A 19378-nucleotide genomic window follows, 5' to 3' on the forward strand; every position below is an offset into this window, starting at 1 on the left:
GAACAACTCACTTATTGAGTTTAACTGAGCAAAATATCTGCTGAATCAGCATATTACAGAGAGACAAGGATCTCACCGCACACATGCAAACAAACACACACACTTTCTATCTACATAAAGCAGTCCTACTGGGAGACCGTTACTCCTTCAGGGCCTGGCTGCGTACCGTTGACAGTGAGGCGGGCCTGGGTAGAGTAGGAGGAGCCAAAGTGGTTGGTGATGATGCACTGGTATCGGCCCTCGTGGGTGAAGGTCACATGACGCAGGTGCAAAATGGTGGTGTACTCCATCACCCCCCCGTGGTGAGCGCTCAGGTGGGCGAAGTTCTCCACCTCTGCATGGCGGAGCAGCTCCTGGTCTTTGCGCCAGGCGAAGGTCATAGGTGAGCTGCTGCTGCTGGCCGCCGTGCACGTGAAGCGCACGTCACTACCCAGAACCGTCACTGTGGTCTCTGGCTGCACTGTGATCTGGGGCTTAGGCAGGTCATCTACAGGAAGAGAGAGGTGGAGAGACAACAATAAACCTACATAAGCATTATTCTTTGTAACCAAATGTTTTCTCAGTGACAGAAGATATGTATACTACACATACATACAAACAAGCAAGGATTAGCACATCACAGATCAAACAGACACTGTGAACCTACATCAAAACACTTGAACAAAATCACACACACTGTAAACAAGCAAGAGCTGGAATTTAAAACACCATCTGGTCTTAGCTGCTGGCTGCACGGTCTGACAGAAAGCCCTAACACACACACACACACACACACACACACACAGACATAACTCACCACAGACAAAACTCACCACAGACAAAACTCACCACAGACAAAACTCACCACAGACAAAACTCACCACAGACAAAACTCACCACAGACAAAACTCACCACAGACAAAACTCACCACAGACAAAGCTCTCTGGCGGAGCCTGGAAGATGCTGGTTCCCTTCAGGGTTTCAGGATGGGCACAGGTAGCCTCTACGCCCGTCTGTAGCCCCCGGCTCAACAGCCACTCAGGGAACCAGTGGAGCTGACAGTCACACAGGAAACTGTCACTCTGGATGAGCCTGGGAGGGGGGGGGGAAACTGTTAGGACTGAAGAGTTTGTCATTCTCCTTTAAAGACTTGCTTTGATCTGAAAGAATGAACTGCAGCAGTATTGTGTAGCCATATCATAACATTGTGAAGAAAATCAGTTTCCAGAGACTAAGTGTGAGGAGTGTGTCTGTGTGTGTGTGTGTGTGTGTGTGTGTGTATGTATGTATGTATATGTTCATCATTGCAGACTCACAGGTTCCTGAGGCTCCTCATCTTGCTGAAGGCCTCTGGCTGAATAGAGCGGATGGCATTCTCTCCCAGATTCCTGTTGAGACATTAAACAGAGGGCCACCCATCAGCACTGACATAAAGGGGACACGGGAACACACACGCGCACACAGCGGTGTCACGGCCAGCAAGGGCTGACTTTAAACAAGGTGGAAAGATTCAGGCGTTTAAGACCAATGTCACTTTACAGCTTTTCAAAAATCATTTTTTCCCCCCTAACGGTCAGTCTGTGAAAGAGCTTATATAAATTCAATTTCTTGAACCAAACTAACCATATGCTCAATAACTTTTCTCCCTTGCACCAGGGAGAAAGACCAAAGTTGAAGCTGCCTCTAACGAGAGGGAAGCAGCTTGCCCCACAAACTGCCCGTCTTCTCCTTTAACAAAGACACTATTTCATTTCTAACAGCCCTCTTAGGCAGCTACTTTTGGCAGCCGCACTTGGGGGCGTGCAGTGCATTGTGGGATACTCACAGGTGCTCCAGGGCCTCCAGGCCTAAGAAGGCTTTCTTGGCCACCGACTTGATCTTGTTTCCAAACAGAGTCCTGCAATTTCCAAACATGAAGGGCGCCGATAAACGTGAGAGAAAGAGAGAGAAAGTGAAAGAGAGAGGAGGAAGGGGTAAGGGGGGAGAAATGCACAATTAGTGGGGTTGAATCTGATAAGACCAGAAGATTGAGGTATTGGAAATCCGAACTGTGTGGAGATTAGGAGGGTGAGGGACTCGGGGCCCGGCCCCTCCCGGCCCTGCTCTTCAAAGACCACTTTTATCTTTATTAGTATTTAATAGCGATGACAGGGTGGGGCTGAGAGCCAGGGGGGGCCACATGAAAAGCAGGTTGTCTCACTGGGGGACAACACAGCTTGTAGAGTAATAAAAGTAGCCTTGTCAAGGCGGGTTCAAGCAAGAAACAAGCAGCTCTGGGGGTCTAATCCCAGCCGCTCTTCAAAAGACACCTCTACCCTCCCTCCTTCTCCCCTTCCGTCCGTCCTTCCTTTCCCTTCTCTCTGCCTTCCTTCCCAGGAGGAGCGGATGGACACAGTTGGCTGGTTTAGAGTTAAGACCCCTGCATTGGAACCTTTCAATCCTGTCACGCCTCCTCCACTCTCCCCTTCTATACGGACCCACTGAAAATCTACACAGTGCAATGTGAATACAAACTATGTTTCAAAAACCATTGGATGTGTATCTGCTTGGCTATTACATTTGGGGGAGATTAGCTAACACTAAGATGCATGTTGATAAGAGGTATTCGTCACAGGCGTTCTATAAGAAAGCCTCTGTGTTTAGGGGGCCCCCAGGCAGACGACTGGTCATGGACACAACCTGTCAGCTCCTGGTTCCACATCAGCCAGAGGTCTATGCTTCTAGAATACAGAGGGAGACGGGCTGCACAGCAGGCTTCATCACAGACAACCACTACTCACTAAGTTACTGCACTTCCATCCAACGGATTTAGCATATTTAAATAAATATTTATAAAATCGATCTTATTCCCACCATCACATTGCACATCTAGCAGTCTGCATTGCCTTTCATTCCAATCACATTGTCTTCATGGAGTAATCACATTTAGGAAAACAAATTAAAAATGCTTTAATGATGTAACAATTTCTACACTCAATATATTAATTTATTTTTCCACCTCAAAAGAGCAATGAGAAAATACGTTTTTTTGTGACCACTTGTGAGAGCACAAGTTAACCCAGAGCATTCTCCCATCACAATCTGGGACACAAAGCGTGTGGAGGACACTTTAATGTCCCGCCCCTCTCTCTCTCTGTTTTTCCCAGGGCTGGGGAGTGTTGTTTTCCGGCGGGATGGAAGAATTGTGCCAGCGCTAGGCCAATTTCACCCTCTTTCAGTCCCTAACAACAGACAGGAAGGCATGGCCGTGGAGCAGAGAGAGAGGAGCAGGGCTAGAGACCGACAGAGCTGCTGAGGCTCATATCCTGCAGGCTGATAGAAAAGCCCTTTCAATAGGCTAGCACTCACAGGGAACGGCCTTGGTTGGACACCATCTTCTATCCCAGGATTGTTTAGGGCCCACTATGTTCGTTGTGCTATGGTTTAATAGTTATACGAGAGATCACAACAAATTGACATCGTTTAACCGTCAAGGCAGTTCAATTCCCACCAACAGACACTGAACTTGGACACAATTGTAGTTGAGAGTCTGGTAAACCAAATGAAAACCAGATTCATGCTCGTTTCAAGTCTGTTGCCGTTAAAATATGAACCCGCATGCTTCATGAAAAAGCCTAATAAAACTTGGAGCAGCTTTTAAAGTCATCTCTCAGTGTTACACTTCCAAATGACGTGTGAGGCCCAGAGGTAAGGGAGAGATGGAGCTGGTCCTGTCTGAAGCCAGGTCTGGGAGAGATGGAGCTGGTCCTGTCTGAAGCCAGGTCTGGGAGAGATGGAGCTGGTCCTGTCTGAAGCCAGGTCTGGGAGAACTAGATATAGGCTATAGGTAGGCAATACTCCTCAGAGGAAACTATTGGATTGCAATGGAAAACCCTTCACGCTGGACTGAAGATCTGCAGACAATCATCAACCAGTGGCAGGGCAGCCAGCTTGAAGGGACCGGTTCTGGGGAGAGGGGGATGGAGGAAAGGGGGGGGGGGGTGAGAGAAGGAGGGGGGATACTCACAGCTTGTTGAGGCTGTCCAGTCCAGAGAAGGCCCCATTGGTGTCCTCTATTGTGCCTGAAATGTCATTATGGTCCAGCTCCCTGTGGAGAGAGAGAAGGGATAAGAGAGATAGAGGAAGAGGAGAGCAGAACAGGATGCCAGAGCTGGAGCACTGTGTAGCCTTGGCAGAGATGGGGCTGGAAGTCACGGGTTACCCCTCCTGCACCTGGTCTAAAGAGCAAGCCTCTCTGCTGATCTGCTCTGCCAGCCAAGCACATTCTTTCCTTTGTGAGGAAGAGCGGGGTGAAGGCACAACCCAACACAGGGGTACACATGTATAATTCAGAACAGCATGGAGAGGTTGGCGGGCACACAATGTCTTTGGATGTGCAGTTTTAAAGCAAATTTCCTGCTCTTCTACACATTTTGCTATGACTTATGCTATCGAAGTGACTCAAACATCTAAAATATTCTCTACATAATTTATATTAATTTTAAACTGAAAACCTTTACCCATCCTGAACCCCCCCACCCCCCACAGAAAAGGTGTCACGAAAAAACACTTTGGCAGCCCACCAAAGACTTTTCTATGCAGAGAAAACCCTGTAACTGCTGAAGTCATCTGGGCAAAGGAACCATTTGAATAATAATTCCCCTACCCCCCTCAGTCCTTCCCTCACCCCCTTTGGTTCCTTTTGGTTACTTTGCCTCCATGGCCGGACTCAGCTGCCAATTCCCTATTCTTTCTGGCTGGCTGAGTGTGAATGGCCGTTGCCTTGTTAATGTAGGCAGTGGCTGCCCAATTAAAGCTGCCTCAGCTCCCTTACAGCTTGGGCCTGCGCCTACCCAGCGCTTCACTGATTACATCTGCCTCAGAGAGAGAGAGAAGGGAGGAAAGAGAGGGAAGGAGAGAGAGGAAGAAAGGGGTGAGCATAAAAGGGAAAAGTAAAAAATTAAATTAGAAAGCAAAGAGATGTAACGGGAGAGCGGAAAACAAAGCAAAGAAAGAAAGAAAGAAAAGGCCAAGAAAGAATGAGCGGGTGAGAGGGGAGCCAAACAGAGGGCCTATCACACAGCTGAGCCCGACGCTCCCCCTAGCCCGACGCTCCCCCTAGCCCGACGCTCCCCCTAGCCCGACGCTCCCCCTAGCCCGACGCTCCCCCTAGCCCGACGCTCCCCCTGTGCCAGCAGAGAAAGGCCTGTATACGCCTTGGCTTGTCACCCCCCTGTGAGAAAGGCCTCGTCTCCAAAGCAAAGGTCTGACTCTTTTCTCTGGCTCTCTGGGAAAATCCTGGGCCAAAAAGACATTAGCAGAAGGACCCACCCCCCAGCCTCCCTCTTCCTGTTCAAGGTGTGTGCATAAGGGTGTGGGGGGAGAGAATTCTCCCATACTGCTTTTCACTGCTCCGTTTAAAAAGGCAAAGAATCTACAGGGAGGCAGAGGACAGGGAACACATGTGCATCCAACATCGACGTGAACCAACGACCGAAAAGAGGGAAGACGAGAAAAAACGCACCAGAATAAAAGTTCTTACAGAACGAAAACATGACAATAGTGACACATGCACACCTCAAACAGATACACGTGAATATGCAGGAATACAAACTATATCTGTTTAAAAGCAATGGTCTGAAAAGTAAACAGCTAACTCCACGTTGTAAATGGCCCCAGAGGGGCTTAATAAAGCCATGTTGAATCCACATGAATAAACTGAATTGTTCTTAAAGGCCAAGTGCAGTCAAAATTCTGTTTTCCTATGTTTTATATCATTTTGTACAACAACTGATGAAACTAACACTGTAAAAGTGTGAAAACATTTGATCAGTTTTATTTCCTGATAGTTGCTGGTTTCAAATACAAATCTACACAGGAACTTCTAAGCAGGTTTGCATGGGCGGGAGTTTAGGCTTTGCATGGTAAATTGGTTAATAGACAAAGAATTCCAAACCTCTCTGCCAATAATAGCTAGTATTCACTATTCCCCTCCCCATTCAGACAGTCTTAGCTAAATTCTTGCTTGAGATATATATTTTTTGCTAAAGGCAATGTTTTGACAATTGTAATGGCAATCTATTACAGTAAGGTACTTAACTGTTAACCTGTTAGGGCTAGGGGGCAGTATTGACACGGCCGGATAAAAAACGTAGCCGATTTAATCTGGTTACTACTCCTGCCCAGTAACTAGAATATGCATATAATTATTGGCTTTGGATAGAAAACACCCTAAAGTTTCTAAAACTGTTTGAATGGTGTCTGTGAGTATAACAGAACTCATATGGCAGGCAAAAACCTGAGAAGATTCCTTACAGGAAGTGCCCTCTCTGACAAGATCTTGTTCTTCTTGTCTCTGTTTATTGAAAACTGAGGATCTTTGCTGTAACGTGACACTTCCTACGGCTCCCATAGGCTCTCAGAGCCCGGGAAAAAGCTGAATGATATCGAGGCAGCCCCAGGCTGAAACACATTATCGCGTTTGGATAGTGGCCGGTCAGAGTACTCTGAGACTCAGGCTCGTGCACGAGGGCACGAGATGTTTTTATTTTCTCTCTCTTTGTACGTATACACGATATCCCGGTCGGAATATTATCGCTTTTTTACGAGAAAAATGGCATAAAAATTGATTTTAAACAGCGGTTGACATGCTTCGAAGTACGGTAATGGAATATTTAGAAATGTTTTGTCACGAAATGCGCCGTGCTCGTCACCCTTATTTACCCTTTCGGATAGTGTCTTGAACGCACGAACAAAACACCGCTATTTGGATATAACAATGGATTATTTGGGACCAAACCAACATTTGTTATTGAAGTAGAAGTCCTGGGAGTGCATTCTGACGAAGAACAGCAAAGGTAATAACATTTTTCTTATAGTAAATCTGACTTTGGTGAGTGCTAAACTTGCTGGGTGTCTAAATAGCTAGCCCTGTGATGCCGGGCTATCTACTGAGAATATTGCAAAATGTGCTTTCACCGAAAAGCTATTTTAAAATCGGACATAGCGAGTGCATAGAGGAGTTCTGTATCTATAATTCTTAAAATAATTGTTATGTTTTTTTGTGAACGTTTATCGTGAGTAATTTAGTAAATTCACCGGCAGTGTTCGGTGGGAATGCTAGTCACATGCTAGTCACATGCTAATGTAAAAAAGCTGGTTTTTGATATAAATATGAACTTGATTGAACAAAACATGCATGTATTGTATAACATAATGTCCTAGGGTTGTCATCTGATGAAGATCATCAAAGGTTAGTGCTGCATTTAGCTGTGGTTTGGGTTTATGTGACATTATATGCTAGCTTGAAAAATGGGTGTCTGATTATTTCTGGCTGGGTACTCTGCTGACATAATCTAATGTTTTGCTTTCGTTGTAAAGCCTTTTTGAAATCGGACAGTGTGGTTAGATTAACGAGAGTCTTGTCTTTAAAATGGTGTAAAACAGTCATATGTTTGAAAAATTGTTTTTGCATTTTTGAGGTATTTGAATATCGCGCCACGGGATTACACTGGCTGTTGAGTAGGTGGGACGCAGCCCAGAGAGGTTAACCAGAAATAGTTTGATATTGAAATAAAACGGCTGCATTGGACCTTTAACCTGTTGGGGCTAGGGGGCAGTATTTTCACGGCTGGATAAAAAAACGTATCCGATTTAATCTGGTTACTAATCCTACCCAGTAACTAGAATATGCATATACTTATTATATATGGATAGAAAACACCCTAAAGTTTCTAAAACTGTTTGAATGGTGTCTGTGAGTATAACAGAACTCATTTGGCAGGCAAAACCCTGAGACATTTTCTGACAGGAAGTGGATACCTGATGTGTTGAATTACCTTTAAGCCTATGCCATTGAAACACACAGGGGTTGATTCATGTTTTGGCACTTCCTATTGCTTCCACTAGATGTCACCAGCCTTTACAAAGTGTTTTGAGTCTTTTACTGTGAGATCTGACCGAACAAGAGCCATGGAACGGTGATGGCCGATTAGACTCTGGCGCGCGAGTTCATGTTGGGTACCCTCGTTCCAATACGTTATAAAAGAGAATGCATTCGTCCACCTTGAATATTATTCATGTTCTGGTTAAAAAAGGCACTAATGATTTATGCTATACAACGTTTGACATGTTTGAACGAACGTAAATATATTTTTTCCCCTCGTTCATGACGAGAAGTCCGGCTGGCTTAGATCATGTGCTAACAACACGGAGCTTTTTGGATATAAATGATGAGCTTTTTTGAACAAAACTACATTCGTTATGGACCTGGGATTCCTGGAAGTGACATCTGATGAAGAGAATCAAAGGTAATGGATTATTTACATAGTATTTTCGATTTTAGATCTCTCCAACATGGCCGTTTGTCTGTATAGCAAAGCATATTTTTCTGGGCGCAGTGCTCAGATTATTGCAAAGTGTGATTTCCCAGTAAGGTTATTTTTAAATCTGGCAAGTTGATTGCGTTCAAGAGATGTAAATCTATAATTCTTTAAATGACAATATAATATTTTACCAATGTTTTCTAATTTTAATTATTTAATTTGTGGTGCTGACTTGACTGCCGGTTATTGGAGGGAAACTATTTCCTCAACATCAATGCCATAGTAAAACGCTGTTTTTGGATATAAATATGAACTTGATAGAACTAAAAATGCATGCATTGTCTAACATAATGTCCTAGGAGTGTCATCTGATGGAGATTGTAAAAGGTTAGTGCATCATTTTAGCTGGTTTTATGGTTTTGGTGATCCTGTCTTTGAATTGACAAAACATTACACACAGCTATTGTCAATGTACTCTCCTAACATAATCTAACTTTATGCTTTCGCCGTAAAACCTTTTTGAAATGGGACAACGTGGTTAGATTAAGGAGATATTTATCTTTCAAAGGGTGTAAGATAGTTGTATGTTTGAAAAATTGGAATTTTGACATTTATTTGGTTTCAAATTTGCCGCTCTTGAAATGCACCTGCTGTTGATAGGGTGCACCACGGGTGGCACGCTAGCGTCCCACATAGCCCCAAGAAGTTAAACTAGTAAAAGGATGAGTCTACAGTGGAACCATAGTTGTGTGTGCTCTAGGTGCGTTCAGGAGGACTTACAGGAGGCGCACGGCCTTGAGGCCTCTGAAGGCCCCCTCAGTGATGTGGCTGATGGAGTTGTGCCCCAGACGGAGGGTGTGGAGGTCCCCCAGCACCGCCAGACTACCCTCGTCCAGACGACTCAGGTTGTTATAGGACAGACTCCTACAGGAGGAAATGAAGAATAAATACATGCGTTGTCAGGCGTGGACCAGAAGGACAAGATGGCACAGCACTAAGGTAACCTAACCTACCTGAAACGTCATTATTCTCTACTTTATATGGCCTTATTCAATGTCTTCTTGCCTTTGGATAGATGCTGTATTTTTCCCCTGTAGCGTTGGCTCAATATCTGTTCATCCACAGCAGTTTCCTATCATGCTTGATAAGGAGTCAAGACACAAACCATTTACAAATTGTGTAAATTTCCAGTTGGACAAAATGGACACTTCTCTGATGTCTTTCCTAGAGTTATGGTCTTATTTAAGTAGGTACACTGTGCGTCAGTGGTGATAAATATGTCTTGTTTATCAGCACACATGGTCAAATCGTCTGTTGTGTGAGTGTCTGGACTGTGCCTCTCTGAAGGGGTCTAGTGTGGTCATGTGTGGCCACTGGCCAGTCTCTGTGATGCCCCGTCAGGCAGGCTGCCGTCTCATCCGGAATGTAACAACAAGCAGGTCAGAAAGACAGCCACTCTTCTGCACCTGATAGCTAACCAAGCCACTACCCCACTGATATCACAGTCAACATGGACACACTAAGAAAAATCATAGAAACCCAGACTCACACCGAGTTGCAACACAGATACAGAGCAATCTGTCTCTCTCACACACAGTACCCAGACACAGGAGCCTGACAGGCAGCCGTGTCATTAGCAACGCCTGAGCAGAGCTGAGCTTTACATTAGTGTAAACAGAGTCTCTCTCCTTCACTAGACAGGGAGATCCCGCTGCAATTCCCACAGTATCCCTACCAACAGAGGGTTGTACGCTCTCTACCAACCTGACAGAGATGTGAATACATACTCTTGCGTGGGCTTAAGTACTGTCAATCTTACCGCTCATTATGGGATAAACAGGCTTATAGTGAGAGGAGCGTGTGGTATTGAGCGTTAAGTGAGTCATGTAGCTGTCGTGAAGGTACGGGGAGGGGCGGAGAACAGATTCAGCGTTATGTTCTTAGGGTTGTGTTTGGGGATGAACAAGAAGAGACAGGGGGTTTGAAGTTGGAGGCATGGGTAAGACTTTGGGGTCCATATCTGGGGGCTGAATAGGGGATGAATATTTGTGTTTGTTTCTCAGGGGTTGGGAGGTTTCTGATGTGCTACGGTTTACAGGGGTTGGGAGGTTTCTGACGTGCTACGGTTTACAGGGGTTGGGAGGTTTCTGACGTGCTACGGTTTACAGGGGTTGGGAGGTTTCTGACGTGCTACAGTTTACAGGGGTTGGGAGGTTTCTGACGTGCTACAGTTTACAGGGGTTGGGAGGTTTCTGATGTGCTACGGTTTACAGGGGTTGGGAGGTTTCTGATGTGCTACGGTTTACAGGGGTTGGGAGGTTTCTGATGTGCTACGGTTTACAGGGGTTGGGAGGTTTCTGATGTGCTACGGTTTACAGGGGTTGGGAGGTTTCTGATGTGCTACGGTTTACAGGGGTTGGGAGGTTTCTGATGTGCTACGGTTTACAGGGGTTGGGAGGTTTCTGATGTGCTACTCACAGTTCTCGTAGCCTCTGGCAGAACCTCCAGCCATCTGGGTTGATGTGGGAGATGGAGTTGTAGCTGAGGAAGAGCTGCAGAAGAGAAGACAGGCCATACATGGAGCCACTGTTCACCTCTCTCAGGCTGTTATAGTCCAGGTGACTGCAGGGGAGGAGGTCACAGACAGGTTCAGGCTAGGCATCATGGGTAATGTAGTTTGGTATGACAGGAGATTGGACATTACAGGTAGTCCAATTGTGGTTCATAGTTTAGCTGAATGTTAATGGACAATTATAGAGCATAGAGTTGCTTGTGAAACAATTGTTAAGAGCGGAAAGTAATACGAGCGGAGTAGGAGAAAGTGATCCTAACAACAGTTGTTGAGGACAGCCAGTCCTCAAGGCCAGGCAGGGAGTTGGGAGCAGTATGTTTCTGTAACTCACAGCACTTTCATCTTGGCCAGGCCCCAGAAGGCTCCGTCGGTGAGCTTACTGATGTTGTTCCTCTGCAGCTTGAGGACCTCCAGACTGGCCAGGCCCTGGAAGGTCAGCCCCTCCACCTGCCTTACACGGTTCCTGTTCAGCTCACTGGAGGACAGGACAACACAACCCAGCAAGGAGTTAGAGAGAGATGCAATGATGATGAGAGATAGAGATGAGAGAAGGAGAAGTATGGTCCTACAGGAAAAACCTGTAAAGTAATACTGTAACATCTTAGCAGCACCATTCAGGCCCCCAAAATATAAGTGGCATTACACGGCGGTATCTATTCCCCCTGAAGCCAGGGATGTGACCTCCTAATGGCTGAGGTGAGGTTTGGGTTACAGAACAGGGTCCAGTTTTGACCTGGGCATCGCACCACGTGATCACAAACCTTCATTAATCATGCTAGGGTTAACTAAAAGGATCCATCTCTTCTACTACATTTAAACAGCACTGGATTGCAGCCACACATGCTTTGAAGGGCAGGGCATCTGTATTCACTTCTGAAACCGAGAAGGCTACTTCTGTCTGGAGCATACTGTATACAGCTAACCGCTCAGTGTCATCTCAGGACCAAAACCCTTTGCCTTCTGTATCAGAAGAGTTCTCTGATAGCTTCGTACCAGTGAATCTGTGCCCCTGGCGTGTGAGGTTCAACATCACAGCCCAGGAGCATAGCTGAACAATAAACATCCATACAGCGTCTTTGTGTGTCCTCCATGTTGCCACAAGCATCCCCAGATAGTGTCACCGGGGCCACCTGTTGAACAATACCCACCTGGGGAAACTGGGAGGGCTGTGGAGAGAAGGGAGTCCTGTCTACAATGGAGGAGAGTATCATTACATGCGTCTTTACTCCCCAGAGTGGGAGTGTTGAGGTAAGGATGGGTCTGCCCTAGCCCCATGCTGCAGGGGAGGGGGGAGACAATGACAGAGAGCATGGCTCAGAGAGGACAGAGGCCATAACTCAGCCATGGTATTGGTCTGATGTTTACTAATGCTGCTACACTCTCCTCAATAAATGGGACGGTGTCAAAGAAGTCAGCCTCTTTAGGTTTTGTCTAACTTCCCAAAGTTATTTTCCCTCTAACATCGGTGGGGTCATGGACTATGGGTACTGTACACTGTCTTTAACTGGCCAAGGGTCAATTTGGTTGTTTCTCTAACGATGGTTGAGGATAGGCTAGGAGGTGAGTAGAGAGACTTAACAAACATGTGCCTAAGTGAGCTGAGAGGTGTCTGGAAGTGGTATGAAACAGTACTCACAGTTGGGTCAGCTTGGGGAGCTGGAAGCTTTTGACAGGGACCTGGGAGATGCGGTTCCGACTCAGTCTGAGAACCTGCAGGGACGAGGAGAGATGGTCCAGAGCACCGGCCTCCAGGAGATGGACTTTGTTGTTGCTCAGGTACCTGGAAGACAGCATGGCACACGGTCATGGATCCAAGACATACATTGATAACATTGGCACAACATTTATAATTAGATGAGAAATGTAGGAAGAATGTTTGACATAAGAAGAAAAGGGATGATCTTACAGGTCTTTGATCTGGAGGCCTGCGGGGAAACTTTGACCTCTGATTTCTGTGATGTCATTACTGCTCAGGTCCAGTGTTTCCACGGAGACCAGGTCTCTCATCCGCCTTCCATCGATGGCACGGATCTTATTATTGTGTCTGAAAATAAACAACCACAACCACTGTTAGAAAACTTCAGGGGCAAAGATGAAGGAAAACCTGAGGAGAGAGTCTTTACTGCTGCTTCTAAAACAAGCATCTAAAGCAAACACACACTTCTTTTCCAAACCTACTCAGGAACAAAGAGAGAGTACAGTGCCAAGTATCACTGCTTCAGGAGCATGTCCTCCAGACATGACGCTTGGCATTCAGGCTAAAGAGTTCAATCTTGATTTAATCAGACCAGATAATCTTGGTCACCTCCCTGACCAAGGCCCTTCTCCCCCGATTGCTCAGTTTGGCTGGGAGGCCAGCTCTAGGAAGAGTCTTGGTGGTTCCAAACTTCTTCCATTTAAGAATGATGGAGGCCACTGTGTTCTTGTGGACCTTCAATGTTGCAGAAATGTTTTGGTACCCGTCTCCAGATCTGTGCCTAGACACAATCCTGTCTCGGAGATCTACGGACAGTTCCTTCAACCTAATAGCTTGGTTTTTGCTCTGACAACTATGTGACCTTATATAGACAGGTGTGTGCCTTTCCAAATCATGTCCAATCAATTATATTTAACAGGTGGACTACAATCAAGTTGTAGAAACATCAAGGATGATCAATGGAAACAGGATCCACCTGAGCTCAATTTCAAGTCTCATAGCAAAGGGTCTGAATACTTTTGTAAATAAGTGTTTTTATTTTTAATAAATTTGCAGTCTCTAAAACCCTGTTTTCGCTTTGTTATTATGGGGTATTTTTGTGTATATTGATGAGGAACAAAATTAATTTAATCAATTTTAGAATAAGGCTGTAATGTAACAAAATGTGGAAAAAGTCGACGGGTCTGAATACTTTTCGAATGCACTGTATTTACCCCCCAAAAACGAAATGCTAATTAGCTGCTAATGTGGCTATGAAAGAACTACAAATGGCATGATGATCTGGATGAGACTGCCGAATCCAGGCAAAGGTAAGAATCCATGGATTAACCATCTAATGTTAGCTAAATGTAGGAATTAATAAATTGACAACTCTGTGAACTGTCTTGTGCAAGTTTTAAATTGACACAATACCTGTTAGCAAAGGTATGATGTGCAGGAGCTTGCAGGGATTTGTAATTTTACATGTCTACTTAGATGCTAATTATCATTTTGGAATCAGAGTAAATTGAGCCGAATATATTTATAAGTCACCTTGTCCGAGAAAGATTTACATGGTTACCAAAACGTCCTGCCAGGGTACATGAAACACAGCCCTACGACACCTCCACTGTGGGACTCTATTGCTGATAATTGTAACCGACTACTTCCAAATCAAATGGAGAACGACTTGGCTAGATGAAAGGACTTACATTGTCTAACTCTGACCCCCTGACAGTCCAGTTAACCATGGAGTAAGAGGCCTCAGAAAGAAGTTTTTACAAAGCACATTTTTATTTTGGCCTGCTCTCTGCAGGAATGGTGGGTCACAGTCTCTCTCCACATCTGGGATTTATTTTGGTGTTGGCTGGGAGAGATGGGAGCGATCCACTTCAGGGCTGCAGCCTGACAGACGGATGGACAGAGCAGCACAGGAATCTTAGTCACTTCCCTGTTTACCTATACCCAGCACAGGGCCAACACACACACGCATATCGACACCCACAGACATATAGAGGCCTAGACATACACAAACACGTGCACAGACAGATACAAACAGACAAATCCACACTGACCGGACACAGACCCAGACTTCCTTTTGGTTGACCAAATGGTCAACTCCTCTGCCTGCCAGCGTGTGTACGTCTGTCTGTCAGTGCGGCCGTCTGTATGTGTGTGTGTGTGTGTGTGGAGGAAGGCGGAGCTAGTGAAAGCCAGTGTTATCCGAGCAGGGATGAAAACCATACCACAGCCCTGGTAGCACTTCCCTGACACTCCGGCTAGTGTTACAAAACACTTACCCTGCCCCCACCCCCCATTGGACATTTATCCTTGTTACAGTTGTAAATATGTATATTTGTTATTACTGTTTCATTCGTCTCACTTCCCCCTGCTGCTCCCCCTATGGACATTGTACCCCCCCCCCCAAGTCTCTTCACTAATTGAAGATAAAATTAAATTTGATTTCAAATCAAGTCCATGAGTAAAACAAAGTCAACACAAGGAACCTAATTTAGAGTCGACTCCCAGACCCAGCCTGAAACGGTGTTTGGTAAAATCCTATTTCCTCTGGTGTCTCCAGACAGGTGTTTCACCAGTCAAACTGCAGCAAAACAAGGTCACCCCCCCCCCCCAGCCCAACCCCCACAGACACACGCACACATACACACAGATGGTCAAATAAGACTCTGTAGGGCGTTTACTCTGTGCCATGGGGGGGGGGGGGGGGTGTCTCCCACTGCAGCCCAGAGCCCACCTGAATAAACAGTGGTGTAAAGAGTAAAGGATGAGCCTCAGCCCAGACCCTGCCCCTCTCCCCTCCCTCCTGACCCTACAGGAAGCTCCTGGGGAGCAGCAGCAGAGAGGGAGACTGACAGGGGGAGAACTCATGCTCTACTGATCAGGGAGGGAGGGGATGAGGAGGGATAGGGACTAGGGGTCAACAGCTGCTGACCCTTGCTGGGAAAAACTAGGCAGAGTTGTCTGAAACAGGAGGGAGAGGCTCTCTCTCGCTGTCTCTCAGATGCTGAACACAACAGTTGAGCTCTCCCTCTCTTCTTCCTAGTCCAGTTCCTCATTCTCTCGCTCCTCTTCCCCATCCTCCCATGGCCAGAATAGTCCAGCTGTGTGACAACCAGAGGTGTGAGGCGAGAGGTGGTGATGGGGTAGGGTGGATGCAGACAATAGGTTCATTTATAAAGCGCTGGCTTTCCCCCCTCTCTTTACATTTTGAGTACTTTAGCAGACGCTCTTATCCAGAACAACTTACAGAAGTGAGTGTGTATATTTTCGTACTGGTCCCCCATGGCAATCGAACCCACAATCCTGGCGTTGCAAGCGCCATACTCTACCAACAGACACACAGGATCTTTGACGCTGGGGGTACATTCAACAGATCCCTTCATTCCAAATTTCATCATCCCATTTCATTTTCCTACAGTCAGTTTTGACACCTTGATGTTGAGGGTGTTGGTAATAAGAGTTAACACTGCTGCCCATTCTCCCATTTACTCAGTGATCTTTGGGAATTCAACTTCGTTTTGATGTTGAGAATAAAGGTTAAAGAACAGTTATTTTAAATCATTATCGTCCCATTAACCATCATGTGATTTTCATGGAGTTGTTTTGACACGTCTCTGATGTGGGAAGGGTGGATGCCTGACAATGGAAAAGTCTCACTCTCCCCTGGCCCATGTGATTCTATTGGGGTTTGGTGGCCTGCAGTGACATTGGAGCATGGGAGCCCTGCTACATTCTGGGAGAGCAGGATGACAGGTGCATTATGGGAGTGTGCTAGCCCCAGGGTGGGAGCTGATCTGACTGACTGATCTGAGAGCATTGATTAATCCAAGCCAAAGCCCCGCGGCCACACAGACTAGCTGGTTTGGGCCGCTTTGATTGGCTTATCAGCCTGATGAACTCCACAAGTGAGAGGATCAAAAGATCCGCAGGGTGTGTGGGATAGAGAATGATTGAGAGAGAACGAGAGAGAGCGAGAGAAAACAAGTCTGGTCTGGCACCATGCTTCAATGTCACCATACGCTGCCTCAGAAACAACAGTCTGTTGGAGGAGAGGCCAGGGAGTAGACAGCACAGGCCAGGGAATGGTGACAGACGATCCTCTGTTCTAACACCCTCTCTCTCCCTGCAGCTACAGTCTCACACAGCACCGGCAGAGGAATTCAGTCTGCACTGCCATCCAGCCAGGATCTGCAATGACAAACAGAGCACAAGGTGTGTGTGTGTGTGCGGGGGGGGGGGGGGTTACTCGTGGGCAAACTGAGCTCCAGTACTCCCCCTTGTGTCGGTAACGGTGATGTCATCCTGAGCCAGCCCTCTTCCCATCCACCACGCCTCCCGGTCACCTTTTTACAGTAAGCCCTGTGAGTGACAGCTCCAGCTGCAGGTTCAAATGCTTTCAGCTGTGCAGCTTTGGAAAGATATGCATCTTCCCATCATGCACTGAGCTTCCCGTAGCAACAGGCTTAGAATCAGGCCAAAAAAAGAAGCGAGTAGAGCTACACACAGCCTGCTGAACTAGCGTTCATTTCAAACACCTAACTAAAAACCTTGGCTTTACAATGACCTAGAATCAGGCAGACTACTGTTCGAGGCAATGAAAACACTCAAAATCAACCTCCAACATATCCTAATGTTTGACATGGAGTTTCAGACATTGTCATAAGTCAGATGTTAATCAGATGACTGAGTTACAGTGAGCACACTACACAGCCTATTTGAGGGTCTGATGGGTGACACACAGGGAGAGGCAGGGATGACTATTACAAAGACTGTAAGTGATACATTGTATGGTGCATTTTACAGGAACCTGCTGTGTACCGTTACTACCACAGAAGTGACAGCATGAAAGTGGGTGTAATACAAACACACAGACATGCTGCAAACTGTCTTTAACATTCACTGTTGAGACAGAGCCGGAGGGCTTTCTCTGGTTTCAGGATGAGTGAGAAGCTAGTGGGGATCTTTCCCTTTCAAGACGATTCCATGCATGGGCTCCGATACAGGAACGATACGTTTTAGTTTGAAACAATTCAGTACGATTCGTTAAAGAATATTTGTAGCCATTTTTTTGAATATATATCTTCAGTAGACTTGTGCAATATGTTACAAGATAAATAATTATTTTACATTATGAAGCTTGCTGTAGTCCCCCAGAAGAGGGTTTGTTTGTAAATAGCACAACTGGAGAAATTGGGAGCAGACGAGTCCAGCTGTGTATTGACAGTGGTGCCATTTTATATTGAGTCAAGTGTTTTTTGCTTCAATAGAGTGATCAGGGACATGCAACTAGTTTTCCTTCTCCTGTAACTACTCCCCAGGTCATGGTTATAAATGAGAACGTGTTCTCAGTAAAGGTACCTGGTAAAATAAGGGTTAAATCAAAAATACAAAATAATGTCAAAGTGGAATTATGTTTTTAGAAATTAATTAGAAATGAATTAAAAATGAAAAGCTAAAATGTCTTGAGTCAATAATATTCAACCCTTTGTTATGGTAAGCCTAAATAAGTTCAGGAGTAAACATTTGCTTAACAAGTCATATAACAACTTACAATTAATTATCTGTAAGGTCCCTCAGTCGAGTAGTGAATTTCAAGTACACATTCAACCACAAAGACCAGGGAGGTTTTCCAACGCCTCACAAAGACAGGTACCTATTGATAGCTTAAACAAAATAAGACATTGAGTATCCTTTTGAACATGGTGAAGTTATTAATTACACTTTGGATGGTGTATCAATACACCCAGTCACTACAGGCGTCCTTCCTATCGTGACAGAGTTTGAAGAATTTCTTTATGAATAATGTGCCAATATTGAATAGACTTACCCAGAAAGACTCACAGCTGTAATTGCTGCCAAAGATGATTCTAACTTGTATTGACTCCAGGTGTGAATACTTTTCGGTTATAAGAAATGATAGATACATTTCGTAAAAATATTTAGGTAAATTAGATATTTCTGTATTTCATTTTCAATAGATGTGCAAACATTTCTAAAAACACGTTTTCCCTTTGCCATGATGGGGTATTGTGATGTCATTATGGGGTATTGTGATGTCATTATGGGGTATTGTGATGTCATTATGGGGTATTGTGTGTAAATAGGTGAGAAGAAAAACATTTAATCCATTTTGAATTCAGGCTGTATCACAACAAAATGTGGAATAAGTCAAGGGGTATAAATACTTTTAGCATTTGAATGCTGAAGGTGCCACGCAGATGTACATGATCAAGCAGACTACCTCGTGTTGGTCAGCATGTGAAGCTGGGCACAGTAGGCAATTTCACTAGGCTTCTGATATTCCCTGGGGTTGTCCGGCATGCAAAATGACATGTAGATCAATGTCTGTCAAAACCGTTACAGACTTAGTTTGACACTGTAGGAGAGGATGCATCAGTTGTCACAAAGGAATAGATTTTCTGACTGATGCACGCTACATTTGAATCGGTTTGGCATCGGCAGACCGACGCTCACTTATCTTAAACATTTGAATCAGACTGATTTGAATCGTTACATCCCTAGAAGCGAGAATGTTCTGTAGCCACCATGACGGGTGAACTGATGGAGGCTGGAAAACAACAAAGACTGACTTACTCTGTAGGCCAGGCAAGCAGGACAGTGTCACAATTGTGTGTCTGTTGAGGGTCAGCCACTGGGCTCACAGCTGTGACACACACACACAGCGGCTCTTCCAAAATAGTGCAGTAAATCTCCTGTGAGATGCCAGCACAGGCAGTCCCTCCAGGCAGAGTTTCACAAACTATAACCAGGATAAAACTCTGGAGCACTAGTCTCAGTGCTCAGCACAGTCAGTGCTTCACATCCAT

At 45.4% G+C, this 19378-nt stretch overlaps 1 protein-coding gene across 1 annotated transcript in view; it reads right to left on the reverse strand.

The window, feature by feature from the left end:
- The window catches only part of LOC106565931 (leucine-rich repeats and immunoglobulin-like domains protein 1), a 44101-nt gene that overhangs the window by 7427 nt on the left and 17296 nt on the right, over window positions 1-19378 (reverse strand). The window contains exons 4-13 of the mRNA XM_045691774.2: window positions 12762-12899; window positions 12492-12635; window positions 11187-11330; window positions 10762-10905; window positions 9064-9207; window positions 3987-4067; window positions 1806-1877; window positions 1297-1368; window positions 909-1072; window positions 167-487 (exon numbers count right to left, since the gene is read on the reverse strand). Coding sequence (XP_045547730.2) covers window positions 167-487; window positions 909-1072; window positions 1297-1368; window positions 1806-1877; window positions 3987-4067; window positions 9064-9207; window positions 10762-10905; window positions 11187-11330; window positions 12492-12635; window positions 12762-12899 — 1424 coding nt within the window. The remainder of the gene's footprint in view (window positions 1-166; window positions 488-908; window positions 1073-1296; window positions 1369-1805; window positions 1878-3986; window positions 4068-9063; window positions 9208-10761; window positions 10906-11186; window positions 11331-12491; window positions 12636-12761; window positions 12900-19378) is intronic.

Source organism: Salmo salar, chromosome 12 (genome assembly GCF_965601325.2).
Source record: "Salmo salar chromosome 12, fSalSal1, whole genome shotgun sequence".
NCBI classification, from domain to species: domain Eukaryota; kingdom Metazoa; phylum Chordata; class Actinopteri; order Salmoniformes; family Salmonidae; genus Salmo; species Salmo salar.